This window comes from Chelonia mydas, chromosome 2 (assembly GCF_015237465.2).
Source record: "Chelonia mydas isolate rCheMyd1 chromosome 2, rCheMyd1.pri.v2, whole genome shotgun sequence".
NCBI lineage: Eukaryota > Metazoa > Chordata > Testudines > Cheloniidae > Chelonia > Chelonia mydas.
The window spans coordinates 79,263,012-79,283,515 of NC_057850.1; the positions used below are offsets into that span (position 1 = coordinate 79,263,012).

General features: G+C 43.5%; 1 protein-coding gene across 3 annotated transcripts in view; it reads right to left on the reverse strand.

The window, feature by feature from the left end:
- The window catches only part of LAMA3 (laminin subunit alpha 3), a 185,984-nt gene that overhangs the window by 116,606 nt on the left and 48,874 nt on the right, over positions 1-20,504 (reverse strand). For 2 of the 3 annotated variants that reach the window (XM_043539734.1, XM_037892741.2), the window contains exons 8-14: positions 11,351-11,469; positions 9,119-9,209; positions 7,681-7,812; positions 4,584-4,646; positions 3,149-3,187; positions 2,870-3,007; positions 1,883-2,017 (exon numbers count right to left, since the gene is read on the reverse strand). In XM_043539734.1, coding sequence (XP_043395669.1) covers positions 1,883-2,017; positions 2,870-3,007; positions 3,149-3,187; positions 4,584-4,646; positions 7,681-7,812; positions 9,119-9,209; positions 11,351-11,469 — 717 coding nt within the window. The remainder of the gene's footprint in view (positions 1-1,882; positions 2,018-2,869; positions 3,008-3,148; positions 3,188-4,583; positions 4,647-7,680; positions 7,813-9,118; positions 9,210-11,350; positions 11,470-20,504) is intronic. The other variant, XM_043539735.1, reaches the window with a different exon arrangement.

Below are 20,504 nucleotides of genomic sequence, written 5' to 3' on the forward strand. Positions count from 1 at the left end.
GGTCAGTTTTCAAAACAGAGAGAGGTAACCAGTGGTGTCCCTCAGGGGTCTGTACTGGGACCAGTCCTATTCAACATATTCATAAATGATCTGGAAAAGGGGTAAACAGTGAGGTGGCAAAATTTGCAGATGATACAAAACTACTCAAGATAGTTAAGTCCAAAGCAGACTGTGAAGAGTTACAAAGGGATCTCACAAAACTGGGTGACTGGACAACAAAATGGTAGATGAAATTCAATGTTGATAAATGCAAAGTAATGTACATTGGAAAACATAATCCCAACTATACATATAAAATGATGGGATATAAATTAGCTGTCACCACTCAAGAAAGAGATCTTGGAGTCACTGTGGATACTTCTCGAAAAACATCCACTCAATGTGCAGAGGCAGTCAAAAAAGCTAACAGCATGTTGGAATCATTAGGAAAGGGATAAATAATAAGACAGAAAATATCATATTGCCTCTATATAAATCCATGGTACGCCCACATCTTGAATACTGCATGCAGATGTGGTCGCCCCATCCCAAAAAAGATATATTGGAATTGGAAAAGGTAGAGAAAAGGGCAACAAAAATTATTAGGGGATGGAACAGCTTCCATGTGAGGAGAGATTAATAAGACTGGGACTTTTCAGCTTGGAAAAGAGAAGACTTGGGGGAACATAACAGAGGTCTATAAAATCATGACTGGTGTGGAGAATGTAAATAAGGAAGTGTTATTTACTCCTTCTCATAATACAAGAACTAGGGGTCACCAAATGAAATTAATAGACAGCAGGTTTAAAACAAACAAAAAGAAGTATTTCTTCACACATCGCACTGTCAACCTGTAGAACTCTTTGCCAGAGGATGTTGTGAAGGTCAAGACTACAACAGGGTTCAAAAAAGACCTAGATAAATTCATGGAGGATAGGTCCATCAATGGCTATTAGCCAGGATGGGCAGGGATGGTATCCCTAGCCTCTGTTTGCCAGAAGCTGGGAATGGGCGACAGGGGATGGATCACTTGATGATTACCTGTTCTGTTCATTCCTTCTGAAGCACCTGGCACTGGCCACTGTCAGAAGACAGGATACTGGGCTAGATGGACCTTGGTATGACCCAGTATAGCTGTTTTTACATATAAGCTTATAGTCCATGAGTACTGATCAGTACCCGCTCTCTGCATCACGGCAGTAACGTAGGGTGTGGGAGTTGGATATGTGGGCCATATTCTTCCCTCAAAAACAACTGTGCAACTCCAATGACGTCGATGGGCTTTCATGACAGAAATAAGACAACAGAGACTGGTCCGGGGTCTTTCATTTGCTCTCAAAATACACATGGAATGACTGACAAGGGGAAAATGGATTCTTATTTACAAAATAAAAAGCAACTTCTTTGTACATTTTACAAAACAGAAAGCTTATAAGGATGTAAGTGCTCTTGCTAGCAAAGACCCTCTTCAAAAACAAACAAATCCTTCATAGCACATCTTTGTATACTTCATTTCTTCCGATGTCAATGATACTGCTAGTGCTGTAAACATCTATGTGAAAAGAGTTTTCATAGCCTTTTATTTTTAAAAAGAGCATTTGAGTGGATTGTTGACCTCCACTACAGGGTTCAATCGGTCCATGAAACATAGAGAAATATAAAAATAAGATCTAATAACTAGATTCCGAGGCTTGCCTGCAGTTAGTGTTCTAAATAGTCAAGAGCAGTGAAAGGACAAGGGGAAACTCTGAACTTTCACCATATAGAATGTAAGAGAATCTCACCTATTTACAATAATGAATACTGCCCCAGTCAATGCAAAAACAGAATCTTAAAGTACGGTCATTCCAGTCCAGTTTCTCAGGGGCCAGTTCAATTCTATACGTATCACCTGCAATCTTACCTTGACAGATGGGGAAAGAATGGTAGCCAGGACGACAGCTCTCACACTGACGTCCATCTACCTCAAAGCGGCAGAGACATTTTCCAAGGAAATCACAGATTTCAGGGAGGGCACCAGCTGAATTACATGCACACACTAAAAACAAGAAGCGAATTTTAGACGCAGCCACTGCAGATATTCCTCTTCCTCTTTCCTAAAAACATTCCCTTCTTGCTAATCTCCAGTATAAAGGGCTAGATTCTGCTATCCTTATGCTGTTGATTAGCTCTATGGATTTAGAGGTGATTATTTGTGAAGAAAGGTATTAATCAGTGTGAGTAAGCATGGCAGAATCTGGCCCAAATGTCAGTGTCAAGGAAGTACCATCCTGTTCTCGTTCTGGGCCAGATGGGGCAGTACTCTACACTGGGAATAGTTCCACTGTTTTCAAGACTACTTGTGAAATAAACAACAGTGGTCTGGTTTTATTATCTCAGTTTGGAGTGGGACTACTGAAATACATTTTAAAAATTCTCTATAGACTATTACCAACACCAGTATGTAGGTGAATAGTAAAAGTATTTTAAAAAAAAAACAGCTTTCTATCACTGACTGTAGCAGTCATAGCTTGACACATCAAAGGGGCATTGTCAAGTCAAACTAGGCCCAAAATTAAGGTTTTGTAAAACCAAGGTAACGGAATTTTTTCCGTTTTTGTTAAACTGTCATCAATCACATATTATTAAATCCATAGTCAAATCAGAATCTGATAGATGCATCATGCATTAGATAATAGTCAATAAGTTGAAGGTACCTGTATGATTTAGGGGGAAAAACCCTCTTCCTGACCTTTTTCACTTTTTGCTTCCTATCACTCTATGCTGAATCACTTACTAAAGTCTCAGTCCTGCAAAAGGACATGACCCTTACTCCCCCTGAACTCTACATGGAACAAGGATGCATCCACAGGATCAGGGTCTTATTTATAGAGAGAGTATTGTTGCTTACTCTGACAGAAAGGGTATTGAAAATACCCTACTGCACAGGCATCACAGGAAAGCCCCTGAAATCCAACTCGACATCTGCACTGTCCTGTCTTTCCATCACAGTTGCCATCCAGCACTCCCGAGCCATAGCACTGGCAAGCTAAACAGCACATTTTGTAAAAGGAAACATTTTCTGCATTATAGTCTTGAAGTTCACATTACACTTGGATTTAAAATGTTGGCATTTGTATATAATTTGGGTTCAAACTGTAAAAAAAAAAAAAGCAACTATGGAACTTACGCTGGCATTGAGAGCCAAAAAATCCTGGTTTACAGCCATCTTCAAACATAAACAGAAGAAAGAAAGAGCTGAACAAAGCTGTAGCACAAACCTATAAAAACCCTTTACATTTTTGTGTAGCATAACAGACCCAGGGTTAATCCTGGTTAAAAAACAGTGCTATTACTCTGTAACTAATACAATTACTTACATGCCACTCGCACACAAATCCCATTTTCAAAACGTGAACAATCACATATTTTTCTGCCAAATTCCTTTATAAGCAATGTTGACTGGAATACAAATTTACAATTTGTATAACCATAGGAGCACCCATCAAGATACAAGTCTCTCTCTCATGCCTCAAACTTTGATGCTACTGGCTAAAACTTGAGCAGCTGTAGTTCTGTTTCTTCCCATGTAGATTTATTCACTTAGTTATCACTCTTTGCTATTCTTTTCATTTTAGAAATATGAACGAGAAGGATTTACCCACAGGGCTATGCAGGTTTCTGCAGAAAGCCATAATTCTGAGCCATAGGTCTGTCACGGAAACTATGTTTGAGGTCACACATCTAGTGTCATTCCTCCCAGAGGAGATGACTGGCTCTAAATGAACAGGCTTTTGGGTGAACACAGAGGGATCTAGCACTCTACAGATATTTTCAGGAAAACAACTAGGATCTGTAAACATGGAAATGGATTTATGTTTGTCTGATTATATGTGAAAGATTTCACTAGTTCAACAGATGAAAGCCCTTTTGTCAGCCCAAACATCAACAGTAACTCAGCGAAACCTACTGAATATTAAGCAGATATTACATTTTCTAGGATCTTAAAAAGAGTGCTAGATTTTTTAAATTATCAGCAGCAAAATGCAGTTTAAATACTTATTTACTTGAGTCACATTTGTAGTGTTCTGCAATGTGAAAGTATACACTTGAGAGTGGGTTTACTGCAAAGTGCCTTGAATTGAATGGAACCTTTCCATGGATTTCAACTGGTTTTGCACTGGCTTTTAAATAAGAAACATGTAGCCGTTACAAAATCAAAGTGTTGCATTCCCAAGGGCATTATACAGTATTTGCCAGGTGCAGGAGAGACCAGAAGTAGAGGTCAGATAGCCTTAAGGAAGAGATTTTTCACTGTCAGACAGCTGACAAACTGTTCGTATATCAGAGAATCCTAAAATGGATCAGTTTATGATGGTGTCAAGCAAAAAGGCCAGCTTCTTCTGCAGGTGTTTGCCTGCAGCCAGCTGAACTTATTTTTACCCATCTTTCATTCTGGGGTCAGCACATTAAATTGTTTAATATAAGCATGAATATATGTTGAGTTTCTGGTAAGAAGACAAATACTGAAAAAGACATTACTGCAATAGAACCAAACATGGCAACATAACAAGAGCAAACATTTCTGAAACAACACCAAAAAGAAAGAAAAAGAAAGAACTTGCCTTTAATACCACCACCCTCAGGGTATTCTGGATTTGGAGTAGTAAAAGGATAAATAGGAAGTCCTTTAAAATAAAAAATACTATTAGGAATACTGGTTACAAATAAGATCCTAGATTTCTTTCACTTAAGATCATGCCATAAAACCCATGTGCTTTCCAGGGTTGTGAGTTCAATCCTTGAGAGGGCCATCTGGGATCTGGTGCAAAAATTGCGGATTCGTCCTGCTTTGAGCAGGGGTTGGACTAGATGACCTCCTGAGGTCCCTTCCAACCGTGGTATTCTATGGTTCTATCATAAATAATATACGGTATTTATATGACAGCAGTAACCATGTTCAGTTTTTATATTTGTTTTCAAGGAACTGACAATAGGGAACTGGTAATAACAAGACTTGGAACCCTTCACCTTCATGTTCCCAATTCAAATCCAAACCAGGGACTGATTATTCCTTGAGAGGGGACAACTATGGGAGACCAACCGTCCGCTGGAAAATCTACATGGTACCTTCCTGTTCCCCCTCCTTTTGCAGAGGGGTTTCTGATACCATTTACTGGGTAGAGATGCTGTTTTCAATGCTACTGATTTGGGAGCTGTGCAGCCACTAATTCTGTCTTCTGTTCCTGTCCTCTACTCTGCCCTGTTCTGAAGAGATGGAGTTAACAATGGTGCTTGCAATAACTCCTGGGCAGATTTCCATTTGGAAATCCACCAGGTAAGCAAAGGGAGATATGCCCTGACAAGATTCTCCTCTGCCAGCTTTGATTATGGACCTGACTCAAAGCCCATGGAAAGACTTCCATAGACTTCAGTGGGCTTTGGATTAGGCTCCATCTGAGCAGCACTCTGATGGGGTGTATTTGGCTCTTGCGATTCCTTGCCAGGGGCCTTTCAGTCCTACTACTCCCTGCCCCAAGAAGCAGTGAGTTGAGAGGAAAAGAGCCGTGAAAGTGGGTCCTCCAGCTTGCCTAGAGAGGACTCTCTGGAGCAGCCATTTTGGAAACCACAGAGACCAGGTCCTCCATGGGCTAGAAGGGCTAGCAACAGCCAATCATGTCCTGTTGGCCCAGATAAAAGGAGCAACCAGGCCTTAGTAGTTCAGTTGGGATCAGAGGAGTAAAGAAGGGTGCTCCTAAGGTGACCAGATGTCCCGATTTTATAGGGACAGTCCCGATATTTGGGGCTTTTTCTTATATAGGCTCCTATTATCCCCCACCCTCATCTCAATTTTTCACACTTGCTATCTGGTCAGCCTAGGTGCTCCTCTCTGGCCAAAGGAGCCTGACAATCAGACAGAGTTTAAAGCGGGGATTCAGGGGGAGAAGGACCTGAGGACACTGGCCTGGTGATCAAAGGGCCTGGTAGGAAGAGGCCTAGGGAAACAGCAGGGAAGGGTTAAAGTTGAGCACTGTACAGTTGCTGTGTGTAGAGTCCCTGGGTTGAAAACTAGAGTAGCAGGCGGGCCCGAGTTCCCCCACCAGTTACAGGTAAAGTGGTGTATACCTCAAGTAGGGGACGGGGCTTATTTGGAAACCTGAACAAAAGGCTGAATTTAAAGAGCTCAGAGCCACTGCTGAAGACCCCAGCAAGGGCAAAGAGACCATTTATTGGACTCTTTAATACCCCAGAAGGGGTTCATTTGGACTTTGTGACTTGGCCACAGGGTCAAGCCACTAAACACCTACCAAGGTTGTCCAACAGGCTGCAGGGGGCACTAAAGGCAAGAAAAGGACTATGGTACCCCACCCAGCCACTCTGAGATGCCCAAGAGATGAGCGCCCCTTAAATCAGGGCACATGACCCTACAAAGTGAGCTTTGGATAATCTAAGTTGCATTGTATTGGGAAGATATACTGCGTTGCAGAAATTGGCCTCCACCAGCATTCAATTTCTGACATTTCTCTTTCTACTGTATTGTGCACATAGGTCCAATTTTACAACATAACCTGGAATATCACAGTGATGAACCAAGCCCAAAGTCGCTGATCCAGGGCAATATGTAATCACCCACCAGAAACACAATTCTCCTTTGGGCTAGAAACATTTCCAGTGGGTCAACTTTTTTGAAATCCGCTCCTAGTGCCATTGCTTTTTTATGCAGTAAACACAATTCTGGTGCTGTTACTTTTTTCTGGATTATATTTAATTTGTTCTTGAGAGAGGCTTTTGGGGTGCACTGCTCTTCTTTATTTCAACAGTAAACACTCCACTTTAAAGTAACAGCCTATTTTTTTTTAAACAATGTATCTAGACACAGTTTAGCTGCAATTTTGAATAGGGGCAAATTCTACATACTCGGATGCTTCCATGCCACATCATTTTTAATTAATGTATTTATTTTATTTTCACTATACACACAACCTTGCTCCAATCACCTTCTGACAATTCTTAAATATACAGGTATGACATAAACCACTCCTGTAACCCATCCTTTAACTATTAATCAGTGTATCAGCAAAAACCTAGCAGGAAAAGATATATTTAAGATCTTCACAATTTCCTACTAGAGCCTTCCCAATATGCAGGCCCTGCAGAATCCCTAGAAAGTTAACAAACTAAGGCTATTTTGGACTATGGGGGGGAAGGGTTAAAACTATGGGGTTCTCAAGGAGAATGCCTGGCAAGCTGTCCCCTTTCTCTTACAAGAGTCATGTTCTACTTCCGGTACCAATTCAGGTGAGTTAAAATCCCCATTTTATAGCTAGAGAAACTCAACCACAGTTAAATGACTTCCTCAAGACCTTGCAATTTCTCCATGGCAGAGCTGATATTAGAACTCATGAATTTCCTGGCTTCAAGACTTGGGCTCTATCCACTTCAAAAGTATCTTAAATGAATGTCAAAATCTGGGAATGTAGCTAAATCTCTGATTTCTAGCTTAACTTCTGTTCTTATCCATTGTGTACAACAGGGATAATAATACTTATTTGTCTCACCTGGGTATTGTGATAATTTATTAAAGTCTGTATATATTTGAGAGTATGAAATGATGACTGTTTTATATATGTGCACTGTAATGTATAATGACTTATAATATAGATGCTTATTAAAATGACTAGAAGCCTGTGAATCAGAGATACGTCTCACTTAAATACTTACGGACACAGAATGGGAAACTATAGTATCCTTCAGCACATTGTTCACAGTTTTCGCCATGGAAATTCACCTTACAATGACAGCGACCAGATCCTTCCTCACAACCATCTGAATGCTCCTGATTACAACTGCAGGCTAAATAAATAACAACAGTTAAACGCTTTCTTCAAATTAACTGATTTGTTGCTTTGGCAAAGAAACATAACATTGTAACTATTGTGACAGGGTCAGGCCAGATGGCTACAGGAGAGTGACAGAAGTTAGATATATTAGCCCCAGATTAAGCAGGTCCCTTTCCCCTGAGTAAGATAATGGACTGTTGCAGAACAATCAGGAAGTTGCTGGAACCAATTAAGGCAGGCTAATTAGGACACCTGGAGCCAATTAAGAAGCTACCAGAATCAATAAGGACAGGCAGGCTAATCAGGGCACCTGGTTTTAAAAAGGACCTCACTTCAGTTAGTGAGATGCATGCGAGGAGCTGGGAGCAAGTGGCGTGCAAGAAGCTGAGCAGTGAGTAGGTGTACTGCTGGAGGACTGAGAAGTACTAGCGTTATCAGACATCAGGAGGAAGGTCCTGTCGTGAGGACAAAGAAGGTGTTGGGAGGAGGCCATGGGGAAGTAGCCCAGGGAGTTGTAGCTGTCGCACAGCTGTTACAGGAGACACAGTAGACAGCTGCAATCCACAGGGCCCTGAGCTGAAACCCAGAGTAGAGGGTGGGTCCGGGTTCCCCCCAACTCCCTATTTGATATAAGAGGAGTTGACCTGGACTGTGGGTCTCACCAGAGGGGAAGGTCTCTGGCCTGTCCCCTGACCCATTAGGTGGGCCAGCAGAAACTGCGGGGATTGTTCTCCTCCTTTTCCCCAGGCTGGCCAGTGATGAGGTTAGCTGAGTGAATGGCAGGTTTGTGCCACTAACAAAAGGAGCCAAACTGAGGACTGCCGTGAACCTCTGAGGCGAGCAAATCCGCCAGAAAGCGCAGAACCCACCAAGGCAGAGGAGGAACTTTGTCACACTATAGAAGTTTCAATTGTACTTGTGAATTAATCATTATTTAAATAATGCTACAAATTAACAATTACATATTACTTCACATCTTCAAAGTGCTGAATAAATTAATTAACCCTGGGAGATAGGTAAGTATTATTATTTACAAATCCCTTAACTCAGAGCTGTATTTTTCTGCATATCTTCCTATCATCACCTCCAGACAACATTGGTGTTTGCATACCACTGCCTCTCCTCCACCTGTGCAGAAATCTTCGTCCATGCCTTTGTCTTTGAACTACTGCAACTGCCTCACAGTAGGAGTCTCACTAAAAGTCAATGGGACTTAATCACTTAGGCACTTCAAAAAATTTTATCCCAAATAACAAAGCCCTTGCCCTGATTGATAGGAAATACCAGTGTGAGATATAACCAAACAGAGAGAGACTTACGTATACAGCCGTCAGCAGCTCCCACTGGAATGCCGTAAGGACGATAGTACCCCTTTGCACATTGTTCACAGTTAATTCCAGCTGTGTTATGCTATGCAGAATGAAGTAAGAGAAAAATATAAGATGAGAAAGGAAAAACAAGCAGAAGGATACATAAGCAAATATAGGACTGAAAGATTGTAATTTAGGTTCCTATTATATACCGTCAGGATCCGTATGGGAAGAAATCTAACAAGACTGCAATAAAGAGTGCATTTTATTCTTGTTCTTTACCTCTCTGATCTTTGCATGATATTATGAATCAGGGTAATAAACACATGGAATTTTTAACAATTAGTACATTTTAAACATTGCACAAAGTCCCTCAATCAACCTTCTGCTCATTTAAATCAGGGGAAAAGCACTGTCATTTTTATACTATTACCAGATATTTCTTTAACTTTCTTTTCATTTTGCCTTTTTATCATTACACACATACATACATTTATAGTTTGACTACAACAGCATCATGCTGTTTCCATATTGAAAGATACATTTTTGTGACTAAATTACTCTCCAACTAAGATTAGAAACTTCAAATGAAAGCAAAACTATCAGTCTAGAAATAAAATTAAAAGCACAAAATAAAGTTTCTGTAAGTAGAGGAGACAGCTTTTTAAACATCTTAATGTGTCTTACACTCACAGAAAACATACTGTTCATGAATCTGAATTACAACAAATTTCTTGTGTCATAGGGTAAAGTCCCTAGTGGACTTCAGGGTATCTCTGTCTCTTTTCCCTTTCAAAGCAACATAGGGGTTTATGTAAAGGGGAAATGGAAAGCACAGTTCTCTCTCGTTAGCTAAATCTATGTAACAGCAATATATTGTCGGACGCAAATATATAATACAGAATATATGGGGCACTGTTGTCAGACCTGAAAGAAACAGGATCTAACTATATGTGTCATGCATCAGGTTCTATTAGTTCCTCATTCAGGCATGCATTTCCAACACTTTTTTCCATGACACAAATGGAAAAAGTAAAGTAAAATCCATGTGCCTTATTTATGAAGAAAATGTTATAATTAGATTTCATGGTTAATTCATTTAATGCAATTTAATTTCCACAAAATCAAATTACAGACAATTATCAGTTGCAGGCCTCATGGATTTAGGTCAGGTTTGCTCTTTTATATACTGGGAGCAATTTAGGAAACATGATCTTTCACGAATAAAGAGCTAACAGGAAGCACCAATATGACAAATCTTATAGCATTGGTTGAACAAAGTCCTACATAGAAATGTTAAGTGAAAGACAAAGATCTCTTCTTCCTCTCTTTAATAAAAAGAACTTTTATTTACTTCTGACTGCCTTTTGGGCAATAGCTGATTTTATTTTAGCAATAAGATGGAAAAAAATACTCAAACTATAGTTGCACTGCACACTTCCTTTCCTTCTTCCTTAATTTTTGACAGCACAACTATACTTCTTACATGTACAGCGTGCATCATTTTCTTGATTCTGTGTCACTGTTGTTCTTAAATTGTGTGACTGTATTTTGGTCCAAGCAGGTGTGATTTATAAATTAGTAAACAAGTTCCAATGGCTTGAATGAGGAAAACAACAATGGGATGAGAGAGGGAACAGGCCTTGGTTGGAAGCAGGGGTCATTATCTATCCATCTATCTTAGGGTTTTTTACCACTCTTCATCACTATAATATCTGAGTGCCTTCCACATAAAATAGATTGGCAATAGCCAAGTCTCTAGTGGACTTCATGGTGTCTGTCTCTAACCCTTTTTAAAAGAATGCAGGCATTATAGTAAAGGGAACTGGGGGAGACCCAGCTTTCCCTCTTCAACTACAGCAAAGGGAGAGCTCCTTCCCTCTCCTCTCCCTTGCTTGGAGGAGCACTGCTCCCACACAACTCCCTCTCCTCCTTGGATGGTGCAGTGAGAGATCCCCTCTTCATCCAATCTGCTGTAACCACGGAAATAGGGAACTACAACAGTGGGTTCTCTTTAAAAGTGTGATCGTTGTAATTAGGTGATCCCTTTTCTGGCCTCACAGAATATGAATTACTTTCAGTGACTTTTCTTCCTGGCTGGAGCATGAGCGATTATGTCATTGTAATGGTACTATTCAAAATGGCCATCTCAAAAATGTCAGCCTGAGAAAAGTAAGTCTTCTAGATACACTTTCCAAGTCCCATTCATGCATAACCTATGAGATCAAAGCACCTTATTACCTGGCAATCAATGCAGACCCCTCCACCTTCATACCACCCACGGACGTTTAAGCTTCCTTTGCGTCGATCAACATCAGAATCATAGTAGCAATCAGTAGCATGTCCATGACAGTTGCAGGCTGAGGAAGTAATATTACAAGTCAGTTTTCATTATTATGCTGTAATTCAGTAACCTATTATAAACAAAAAAAGATGCTCAAATTTGTATACATTTTTTTTAAATCAGCCAAGAGCCTTTCACACTAAAGCCAACTTGAGATCATCTCTAAACATAAGACAGCATGTGCTACCAGGCTTGCCAGAGAGAGAGGCTGAGCCCCCCTCAAAAAAAAAAAAAAAGTTAACTACCTTTCTGTAACTGTTCTTCAGGATGTGTTGTGCATGCCCATTCCATGTAGGTGTTTGTGTGTACCTTGTGCACAGCTGTCAGAGATTTTTTTCCTTTAGCAGTACCTTTGGGGGCAGTGTGAGCGCCCTCTGGTGTCCCGTGCTACTGCACACAGATACAAGGGCAGCACTGCCTGACCCCCCTCAGTTTCTTCCTACTAGAAAGACTCTGATAGAGAGAGGAAAGAGGCGGGTCGTGGAAAGGACATGTGCAACACATCTTGAAGAACAACAGTTCGGAAAGGTAGGTAATCGTTTTTTCTTCTTTGAGTGACTGCACATTTCCATTCCATTACAGATGACTCACAAGCAGTTTGAACTCAGTGGTGGGATCAGAGTCTACTTGAACAAGGACTGAAGGACAACTAGTCTGAATCATGCATCTTCTCTGGATTGAGGAGAGATAGCATATGAGAGGCAAACATATGGAGCGATGACCAAGTTGCCACCCTACAAATATCCAGAATGGGAAGCCTAGCCAGAAAAGCCACAGAAGCCGCCTGCAACTGCATCAAGTCAGCCATCACTTTCTTCAGAGGTGCAACATCGGCCAATCGGTAGCATAAACAAATACAGCCAGAAATCCAGGTAGAGATTCTCTGGGTGGCCCTTTGCTTGGAATGAAAAGGTGACAAAGAGTTCAGAGGAAGACCTGAATGTTCTACTCTCCTCCAGGTAAAAAGCCAAAGCTCTAGTAACATCTAGTGTATGGAGCTTTTCCTCCTCTTTGCTTGAATGGGGCTTTGAAAAGAATGTTAGTAAATAAATTGCTTGATTCATGTGAAATTCAGAAACCACTTTAGACAAGAATTTAGGGTGAGGCCAAAAGAAAACCTTGTCCCTAAAAAAAATTGTATAGGGGGGCTTTGATACCAAAGCTTGCAGTTCCCCTACTCTCCTGGCAGAGGTTATAGCAACCAGGAAAATTACTTTCATTGACAAGCGAAACAGAGAACAAGTTGCTCGTGGCTCAAAGTGGGGACCCATCAACTTTGTTGGCACCAAATATACACTCCACTGTGGACCAGACTATGAACGCAAGGGTACAATCTGAACAAATCTTTTAGAAACCTGATGGACGGGGGGTTGAACAAATTGAACAATTATCCACAAGCAGGTGGAACTTTAGGATACTATCCCACAAGTTGCAATCACATTGACCCAGCAGAGCTTGCTGGTTCATGATTCTGAGCTGTAAACCTTCTGTGGAATAAAGTTTCCTGCCAAACAGATCTAGGGTTTTTTGCTTCCTTTCCCTTCAGAGTAGAGGCATGGTGTCTGTGACGGGTGTCGGTCGGTCTTTGTAGCAGGCCTCGGCCCCACTTCCTGGGCGTTGGGGAATTAGCGGGGAGGTGGGCCGGCCGGACTCAGTAGCGCACCCCTCAGGCAGGGGAGCGCCGGCAAGAGTCAATAGCGCGCCCCTCAGGCAGGGGAGCGCCGGCAAGAGTCAATAGCGCGCCCCTCGGGCAGGGGAGCGCCGGCAAGAGTCAATAGCGCGCCCCTCGGGCAGGGGAGCGCCGGCAAGAGTCAATAGCGCGCCCCTCGGGCAGGGGAGCGCCGGCAAGAGTCAATAGCGCGCCCCTCGGGCAGGGGAGCGCCGGCAAGAGTCAATAGCGCGCCCCTCAGGCAGGGGAGCGCCGGCAAAAGTCAAGAGCGCGCCCCTCAGGCAGGGGAGCGCCGGCAAAAGTCAATAGCATGCCCCTCGGGCAGGGGAGCGCCGGCAAGAGTCAATAGCGCGCCCCTCAGGCAGGGGAGCGCCGGCAAAAGTCAATAGCGCGCCCCTCAGGCAGGGGAGCGCCGGCAAAAGTCAATAACGTGCCCCTCAGGCAGGGGAGCGCCGGGGTAGGGGAACGCAGGCCCACCCAACTCCACTGCGTTCCAGCCCAGGGCCCTGACAGTGGCGGGAGGCGAAGGTCCCGCCGCTGGGTCAGCGGGCAATCCGCAACCGCTGACCAAAGACACCCACCCCACGGTGTAGTTGGGCCCCTGGGCTACTTCCTACCCGGTCTCTCTCAGGCGGGTCTCTCCGGTCCCTCCATCTCCTCCGGGTATTCCGCTGCGGGCAGCTCTTGAATCTCCATCTCCTCTGGGTAATCCGCTGCGGGCAGCTCCGGTTCTTCCGGATAATCCGCTGTGGGCAGCCCCGGTTCCTCCGGATAACCCGCTGCGGGCAGCCCCGGTTCCCCCGGATAATCTGCTGCAGGCAGCCCCGGTTCCTCCGGATATTCAGCGGCCGGCAGCCCTGGTTGCCACAGTGTCCTTGCCTCTCCTTTTTGTTTGCAGCTGGAACCACCAGGGAGCCTGGCAGAGGGTAGTTTTAAAACTGTTCAAATTCCTGTGATGGGACATATCTCTTCTCCGCTCTTTTGGCAGTGGGGGGGGGGGGGCAGAAAAGAAGGAGTCTGCTATAAAACCTTGATTCCGGGCTCCAGGATAGCCTCATTAATAGGGAGAGAAGGGTCCTGCAGATGCTAAAATGTCCACAAGCCTGTGTGATCTTGTACCTCTTCTGGCTGGATATCCAGAGCTGCAGCCACCTTCCTCAACAAGTCTTGATGAGCTCTAAAATCATCGTGGGGGTGGGGGGGAGAGGTAGATTCAGCCACTACTGCCTCATCAGGTGACAAAGAAAAAGAGGCTAAAGGTTGCTGAGGAGGTCCCTCCTCCAATTCTTCTACAGTGGAGTCCTGGGCACACGGCTCTGCCTGCTCGGTACCAATCCTAATTCCAGGGGAAGGAAAATGGAGACCTGCCTGCAGATGCTCCTGAGCTGTGCCTAGCTGATGAAGAAGTGCAGGAAGGGAGCAGAGAGTTTCTGAAACATGGAGGGAAGTCTCAAGGGGTTCAAAAGGACCATTGGTACAGAGGTGGGGCCCAGCCCTGTGTAGGCCACTGAGTCATAGAATGTTGAGTCGGTGGATGGTTCCACAGTGGGCAGGCACCCCACTGGGGCTGCTGGGCATCCTCAGGTGGGGAGAGAGGTTCCAAGGCTGGAGAAGGGGGTATTGGAGAAATCATCACTGGCTTGCCCAGACACAGTTCTCCATAGGGATATCACAAGTATAGAAATGGTCAGTACCGAGCAGTGCTCTGGAGCTGAAGCCAGGACTATAGGAGCGTGTAGTTCCAAAAACAGTGCTGTTGCAAGGCTTTTGAATCATGAGAGAAGCCAGTACTGACAAGTTATGCAACTTGTCAGTGACATCAGAAAGGGCTCCTGAGTCTGTGGTACCAAGAGGTGCACCGATCTTTCAGGGATTGGTCTCAACGGACCCTTCCTGCATTCCAGAGTCAGCAATACCTCCTCACTCACAAACTGCTCCTGGGGTTGTGACTTTTTTGAGCTCCCTCCAAGTCCTTGCAAATATTCGGCAATTTCCTCTCAGAGGGTCCTGGTACCAAGTCCCTAGGGGACTTACGCAGTGTCTCCCTAGGCACCGGGGATGCAGATCTGCCTTAGGACTCTGCCAGAACAGGAGGAGCACTCCTAACAGACTCAGACGTGCTCGCTACCTGTTCAGAGCAGAAGGATTCTAGGGTGAAGTGCAGACTCCAAAAGCAGGTACTTGAGTCTGCCAGCCCTGTCCTTTTTTGAATGGGGTTTGATCCGTCTACAGATGTGACACTTGTCACTTACATGCACCTGTCCCAGACACTTGAGGCAGTTTGGGAGTGGGTCAGTTAACGGCATAGACCTGACTACATGAACGACAGGCCTTGAATCCAGGAGAATGGGGCACCAGTTCGGTACCAATCCCAGTACCCAACCTGGCACCAGTAACCCTGTAAGACGGTATTCTAAACTTAACCCTATAAGTAACTATTTACAGATATACTATATACAAGACTAAAAACTAATGCTCCAGCTACTATTTACGCTAAGGAAGGGAAGATATGAAGAAACAAAGATCACAGCTCCAGCAACAACTGTCGCTGGTGGTAGGAAGGACCCGAGGGCAGTCGGGAGCAGCATGGCCCTTTATACTTGTGTGCAGTGGCACAAGATGGTGCTCGTACTGCCCCAAAGGGTACTACTAAGGGAAAAGTCTCCGAGACCTGTGCACAAGGCACGCACATACACCTATAGTGGAATGGACATGTGCAGTTACTCAACAAAGAACTATATATTTGAGGCTAAAATAAGTTATAGGGATGTTTCTTGACCAGATCACCTAATCTGGGTGGGGTATTTTTCAAAATAAAAAATAGGCAAATATTATTCTATTTTTTTAATTTACAAAAATATTCACATCTGGGCTGGGGCTTGTGGGCTAAATCTTCAGTCAGAAGAACAATTGTATATGCATAACAAGACTTATATGCAAAAAGAAAAGGAGTACTTGTGGCACCTTAGAGACTAACAAATTTATCTGAGCATAAGCTTTTGTAAGCTACAGCTCACTTCATCAGATGCTGTAGCTCACGAAACCTTATGCTCAAATGAATTTGTTAGTCTCTAAGGTGCCACAAGTACTCCTTTTCTTTTTGCGAATACAAACTAACATGGCTGCTACTCTGAAGACTTATATGGAGGAACTCACACAGCCCTAATTGCAGTGATGCCAGCAGACACAACTAGTCTATTACCAGAGGACTATTCACTGCAGAGATATGTTCAAATCAAAAAGTCTGTCACATTTTCTAGTATTATGGATTTGATCCTGCTCCCATCTATGGCAAAACTCCAACTGACAAAGTAGTAGGCTCTAGGTCGGGGTAGGCAACCTATGGCACACATGCCGAAGGCGGACGCGAGCTGATTTTCAGTGGCACTCACACTACCCATGTGCTGGCCACCGGTCCGGGGGGCTCTGCATTTTAATTTAATTTTAAATGAAGCTTCTTAAATATTTTAAAAACCTTATTTACTTTACATACAACAATAGTTTAGTTATATATTAAAGACTTATAGAAAGAGACCTTCTAAAAACGTTAAAATGTATTACCGGCACGCGAAAACTTAAATTAGGGTGAATAAATGAAGACTCGGCACACCACTTCTGAAAGGTTGCCAGCCCCTGCTCTAGGTGATCATGTAACAAAAGACACAATTACTTCACCAAGCATTAGGGGTGGGGTGACTGTGGTAAGTAACTCAGTTTCCTAGTTTATATGGGTTTAGAATCTCAGCTATGATGTGTTTTTATTCTGTTTGGTTGGTAGGGTTTTTTTATTTTTATTTATTTATTGGGCCAAATAAAGGTAATGCAGTTGTACTCACACCAGTTCTGAATCTTGTCCAACTCTAGAGATTGTGTCCTAACTTTTGACCCCTTCCTGACTGAAGTAATTTTCCATGCAGTGAACAACATACGATCAAAGAACACTTCTCAAGGCCCACTAGACTACATATTCTGTCAGCATATGCAACATAAACATTAGCCCAATGGATAGCTCCCTGATCTAGGAGTATTGTTCACACACTGGGAAAAAAATATGAGGTACATCAGGTAATGTGCTGTAGCCTTTTGTGAATATCAGCCTCTTTGTAGTCTGAAAAATATTACAGGTCCATTTATATCAAGCTGGTAGGCCTAAATCCAGCAACAGCCTTCATTACTTTGTCATAGCCTTTTTCTAAAAGTAGTCTAAGTCCCAGTACTGACCTAAAGTTCTTGCCTTGGTTGAAAGGTGAGGGTTAATCTGAAAATAGCTCAACACTTGGAACAGTTTCTGCAAATATGTCTTGAGTAAAGGATGCTGGATGGATAGAATTCCTTATCTAATTCTTTTCTCTTGCCCTGTTACCCCAGTGCAAACTAATGAGTAGCACCTCCCAATCTGTCCATCAGGCACCATATCAGTCTATCGTAATCTCTTATCTTCATTCCCTCAAGCCATCTAAAAGCTTGTGCTCTCCTTTCTCCAGTTTCCAGACATCCAGAGTTGTAACATAATTCAGAGTAGTGACTAACCAGAATAGCAAACAGATGTAACAAACCAGAGGCTAGCCTGTGCCTTTGTATTACTTGAGCGCCTTACCCTTACCTTTATTTAGCTTACCGACAGTGCTTAATTTGTAATGAAAAAGGTGCTGGGGCTCAAGCAAGTTTTTTATATTCATAACTGATGCAGCAAGCCCAGAGGCTATGAACTGCCAAGCCTAGAGGTGCAGGGCTCAGTCCTGGCAAGTCCTAGCACAAATTAAATACTGCCTACTTGAATCTCTTCATCTTTTTCGCTGAAGAGGAAGACAGGAAAACCCTCTCCAATTTAAATAACTCAAGAAGATGAAGAAGATATTGGCTTCCTCCTTTTCCACTTTCATTTGAATATTAAGGGATCAGTGACCTGCTTAAATAAGAATATTCCAAGGAAATCTTCCTAGAGGATTCCAGTGGTTCTGCATCAGACTTAGTGGGGGAAGTCTCCTTTCCTCTAGCCTGGCAACCCCACAACAGTCTTAGCGACAAAGAGGGTTCCTTGCAAGGAAAACCCTAGAAACAAGGGCTAAGGACCCTAGGCCTGCCCAGATTTGCTTTGTGTCTCAGAAAGAGTTACAGTAATAATCCTATTAAAAGGAGTCCATCCCAAGAACAATGCATTCTTCCTTACCCAGTCTTGCTATCTGTTTGTATAGTTAAAGAAGTGGATTCTCTAGATAATCCTCCATAGCCTGATATTCCTCTTATTCCTCATATCTAAAGGGCAGGGCCATCCTTACCCATACACAAAGTTCGCAGCTGCGTTGGGCACCAGGAGATTTAGGGCACCAAATTTCCTGGTGCCCTGCGCAGCTGCATGCTGCTCCAGCCCCTGCCCCGCCTCTTCCCCAGGGCCCCCGCCTCTGCCCCCACCCCGCCTCTTCCTGCCCCTGCCCCTCCCTTCCCACCCCTGCTCCACCCCAGCCCTGCCCCCACTCCCCTGAGCTCTGCAGCAGGGCCGGGCCTGCACTCACCGGCAGTGAGAAGTGCAGCAAACCGGCCCTAGCTGCGCAGCCGGTGAGTGCTGGGGGGTGGTTCCCCCGTACCTCCCAAGCCAGCCCCGCCCCTCCACCCCCCCCCCCCACAGAGGCCTGGGGCCCCACACACACCCCCTACGGGGGGGCGGTCTGCGTAGGGCCCCAGAATATCTAGGGACGGCCCTGCTAAAGGGTCTCTGGAGAGGGAACCCCTTCCCTTCTAGAGTGTGACATCCCTGCTGTGAAACAATCTGGATGAGTAAAGTCATGGGCCACTTTTTGTTGTGCTGACAGGAACCAGAGCCTGAGCTTATGGGCTCAGATCTGATTTACAAGCTGTGCCCGAAGAGCCTTTGTAGCTCATTTTCCAGTCCATACATGAAGTTCTTCAAGAAAACTAAACAAGATTCAGAGGGAAATAGCTGGGCCAAAAGCTGCCAAAATGGCTGGGCTACCTTTGGTTCCCCTGCTCTTAGAAAAAGCAGGAAGGGAAAGGAAAGTGTCAAAAAAACCCTCAATGTCATTAATGGCCAAAGGCTACTGGAATCCTGAGCCCTCTACTATGTCTCTTACTATAAGGTCAAGTTACCTGCTTTGATCCAAGTAATGGCACTTTTACCAGCAGGTAGGTAAATACCCTTCACACATCACAATACAATTTCTTGAAGCTTTGACTATTTGCTGAAAAGTACAATATTGTGGACGGATACAAAAATTTGCAGGTTTGGCAGGTCTCCCCGTCTCCCATTGATTTTTCTGTAGGAGAGTTGGGAGTTCCTACAAGGGATACAGAGATTTTGTGAAGACTTGCAAGGTTGCTCTAAACTCCTGACCTACAGGCTGTAAATGAAGGCTGTCTTCAGCTAGTGAGTACTATCCTCAGTGAATAACTTAAAACACACACACACTTTCAGGCTAAAAGGATCCCTTTTTCAGTTAGCAGTAGATGTTAAACATTTTTGGCTCAGAACCTTATGAATTATAATGTATTCATTGACCAAGTCATAACATGCCTAGTTTCTATCTACTGCTTCTACTTTTTTTTGTCTGCCATTTTTACTATCACAATTTTGGCAGATCACCTCTGAACTTTGATTAAAATAAAACCACTTCTTATTTCCCACTTCTTCAATGATATAAATATACATCTACTTGACACTCTAACAGGGTTACAACTTGAAGTCACAACATCTGCCTTTTGGCCTGCCAAGATGATATGGGAGAAGAGAATCCTGTGTGTGTTCAAAAGAGGGGAATACACAAAGAGAGCAAATGCTATAATCACCTTAGCTACAGTTTTCATGCCACGTGGTTACACAGAGTCTATGGCCGACAGCACAGCCTCTTCAAGACCCAGAAAAGGGCCCTAGTGGTCATGGTTCCCCATGTCCCAGTTTTCTTAACAAAAGAATGAAATGTTTGTCTGAAATGAGCGAAGCTTGGCTGCAAAGGAACTCCCCCGTAGGAGCTCAAGGAAAAGAAGACAGAATATCTGCATCCATTTACCAGAGGCATATGTCAAGAGACCAAGTTACTAGAAAGGGTGACTGGTGTTGCTCTGAAGAGAACAACTCTTCACTCCCATCTATGTAGTTTTGTTCTGAGTGAGCAGATTGAAGATCCAAGAATCTTTTGAAGAGACTAGACTGTGTGCTGACACTCTTAAAATAAGAAAGCACACCTCTTCCCCAAAAGAGGGTTTTCCTTCTAAAGTACCTGGTTTACAAGAAAAATTTTTCAACTGGGCTACGTCACAAATCCATGTACAGTAAATAACTCTGATTCGCTTTTCAACTCAATATAATGTTTCCTCACTAAATAGAAAAGGAATACGGATCTAAATGCACTGTTCTGAATATTTCAGTG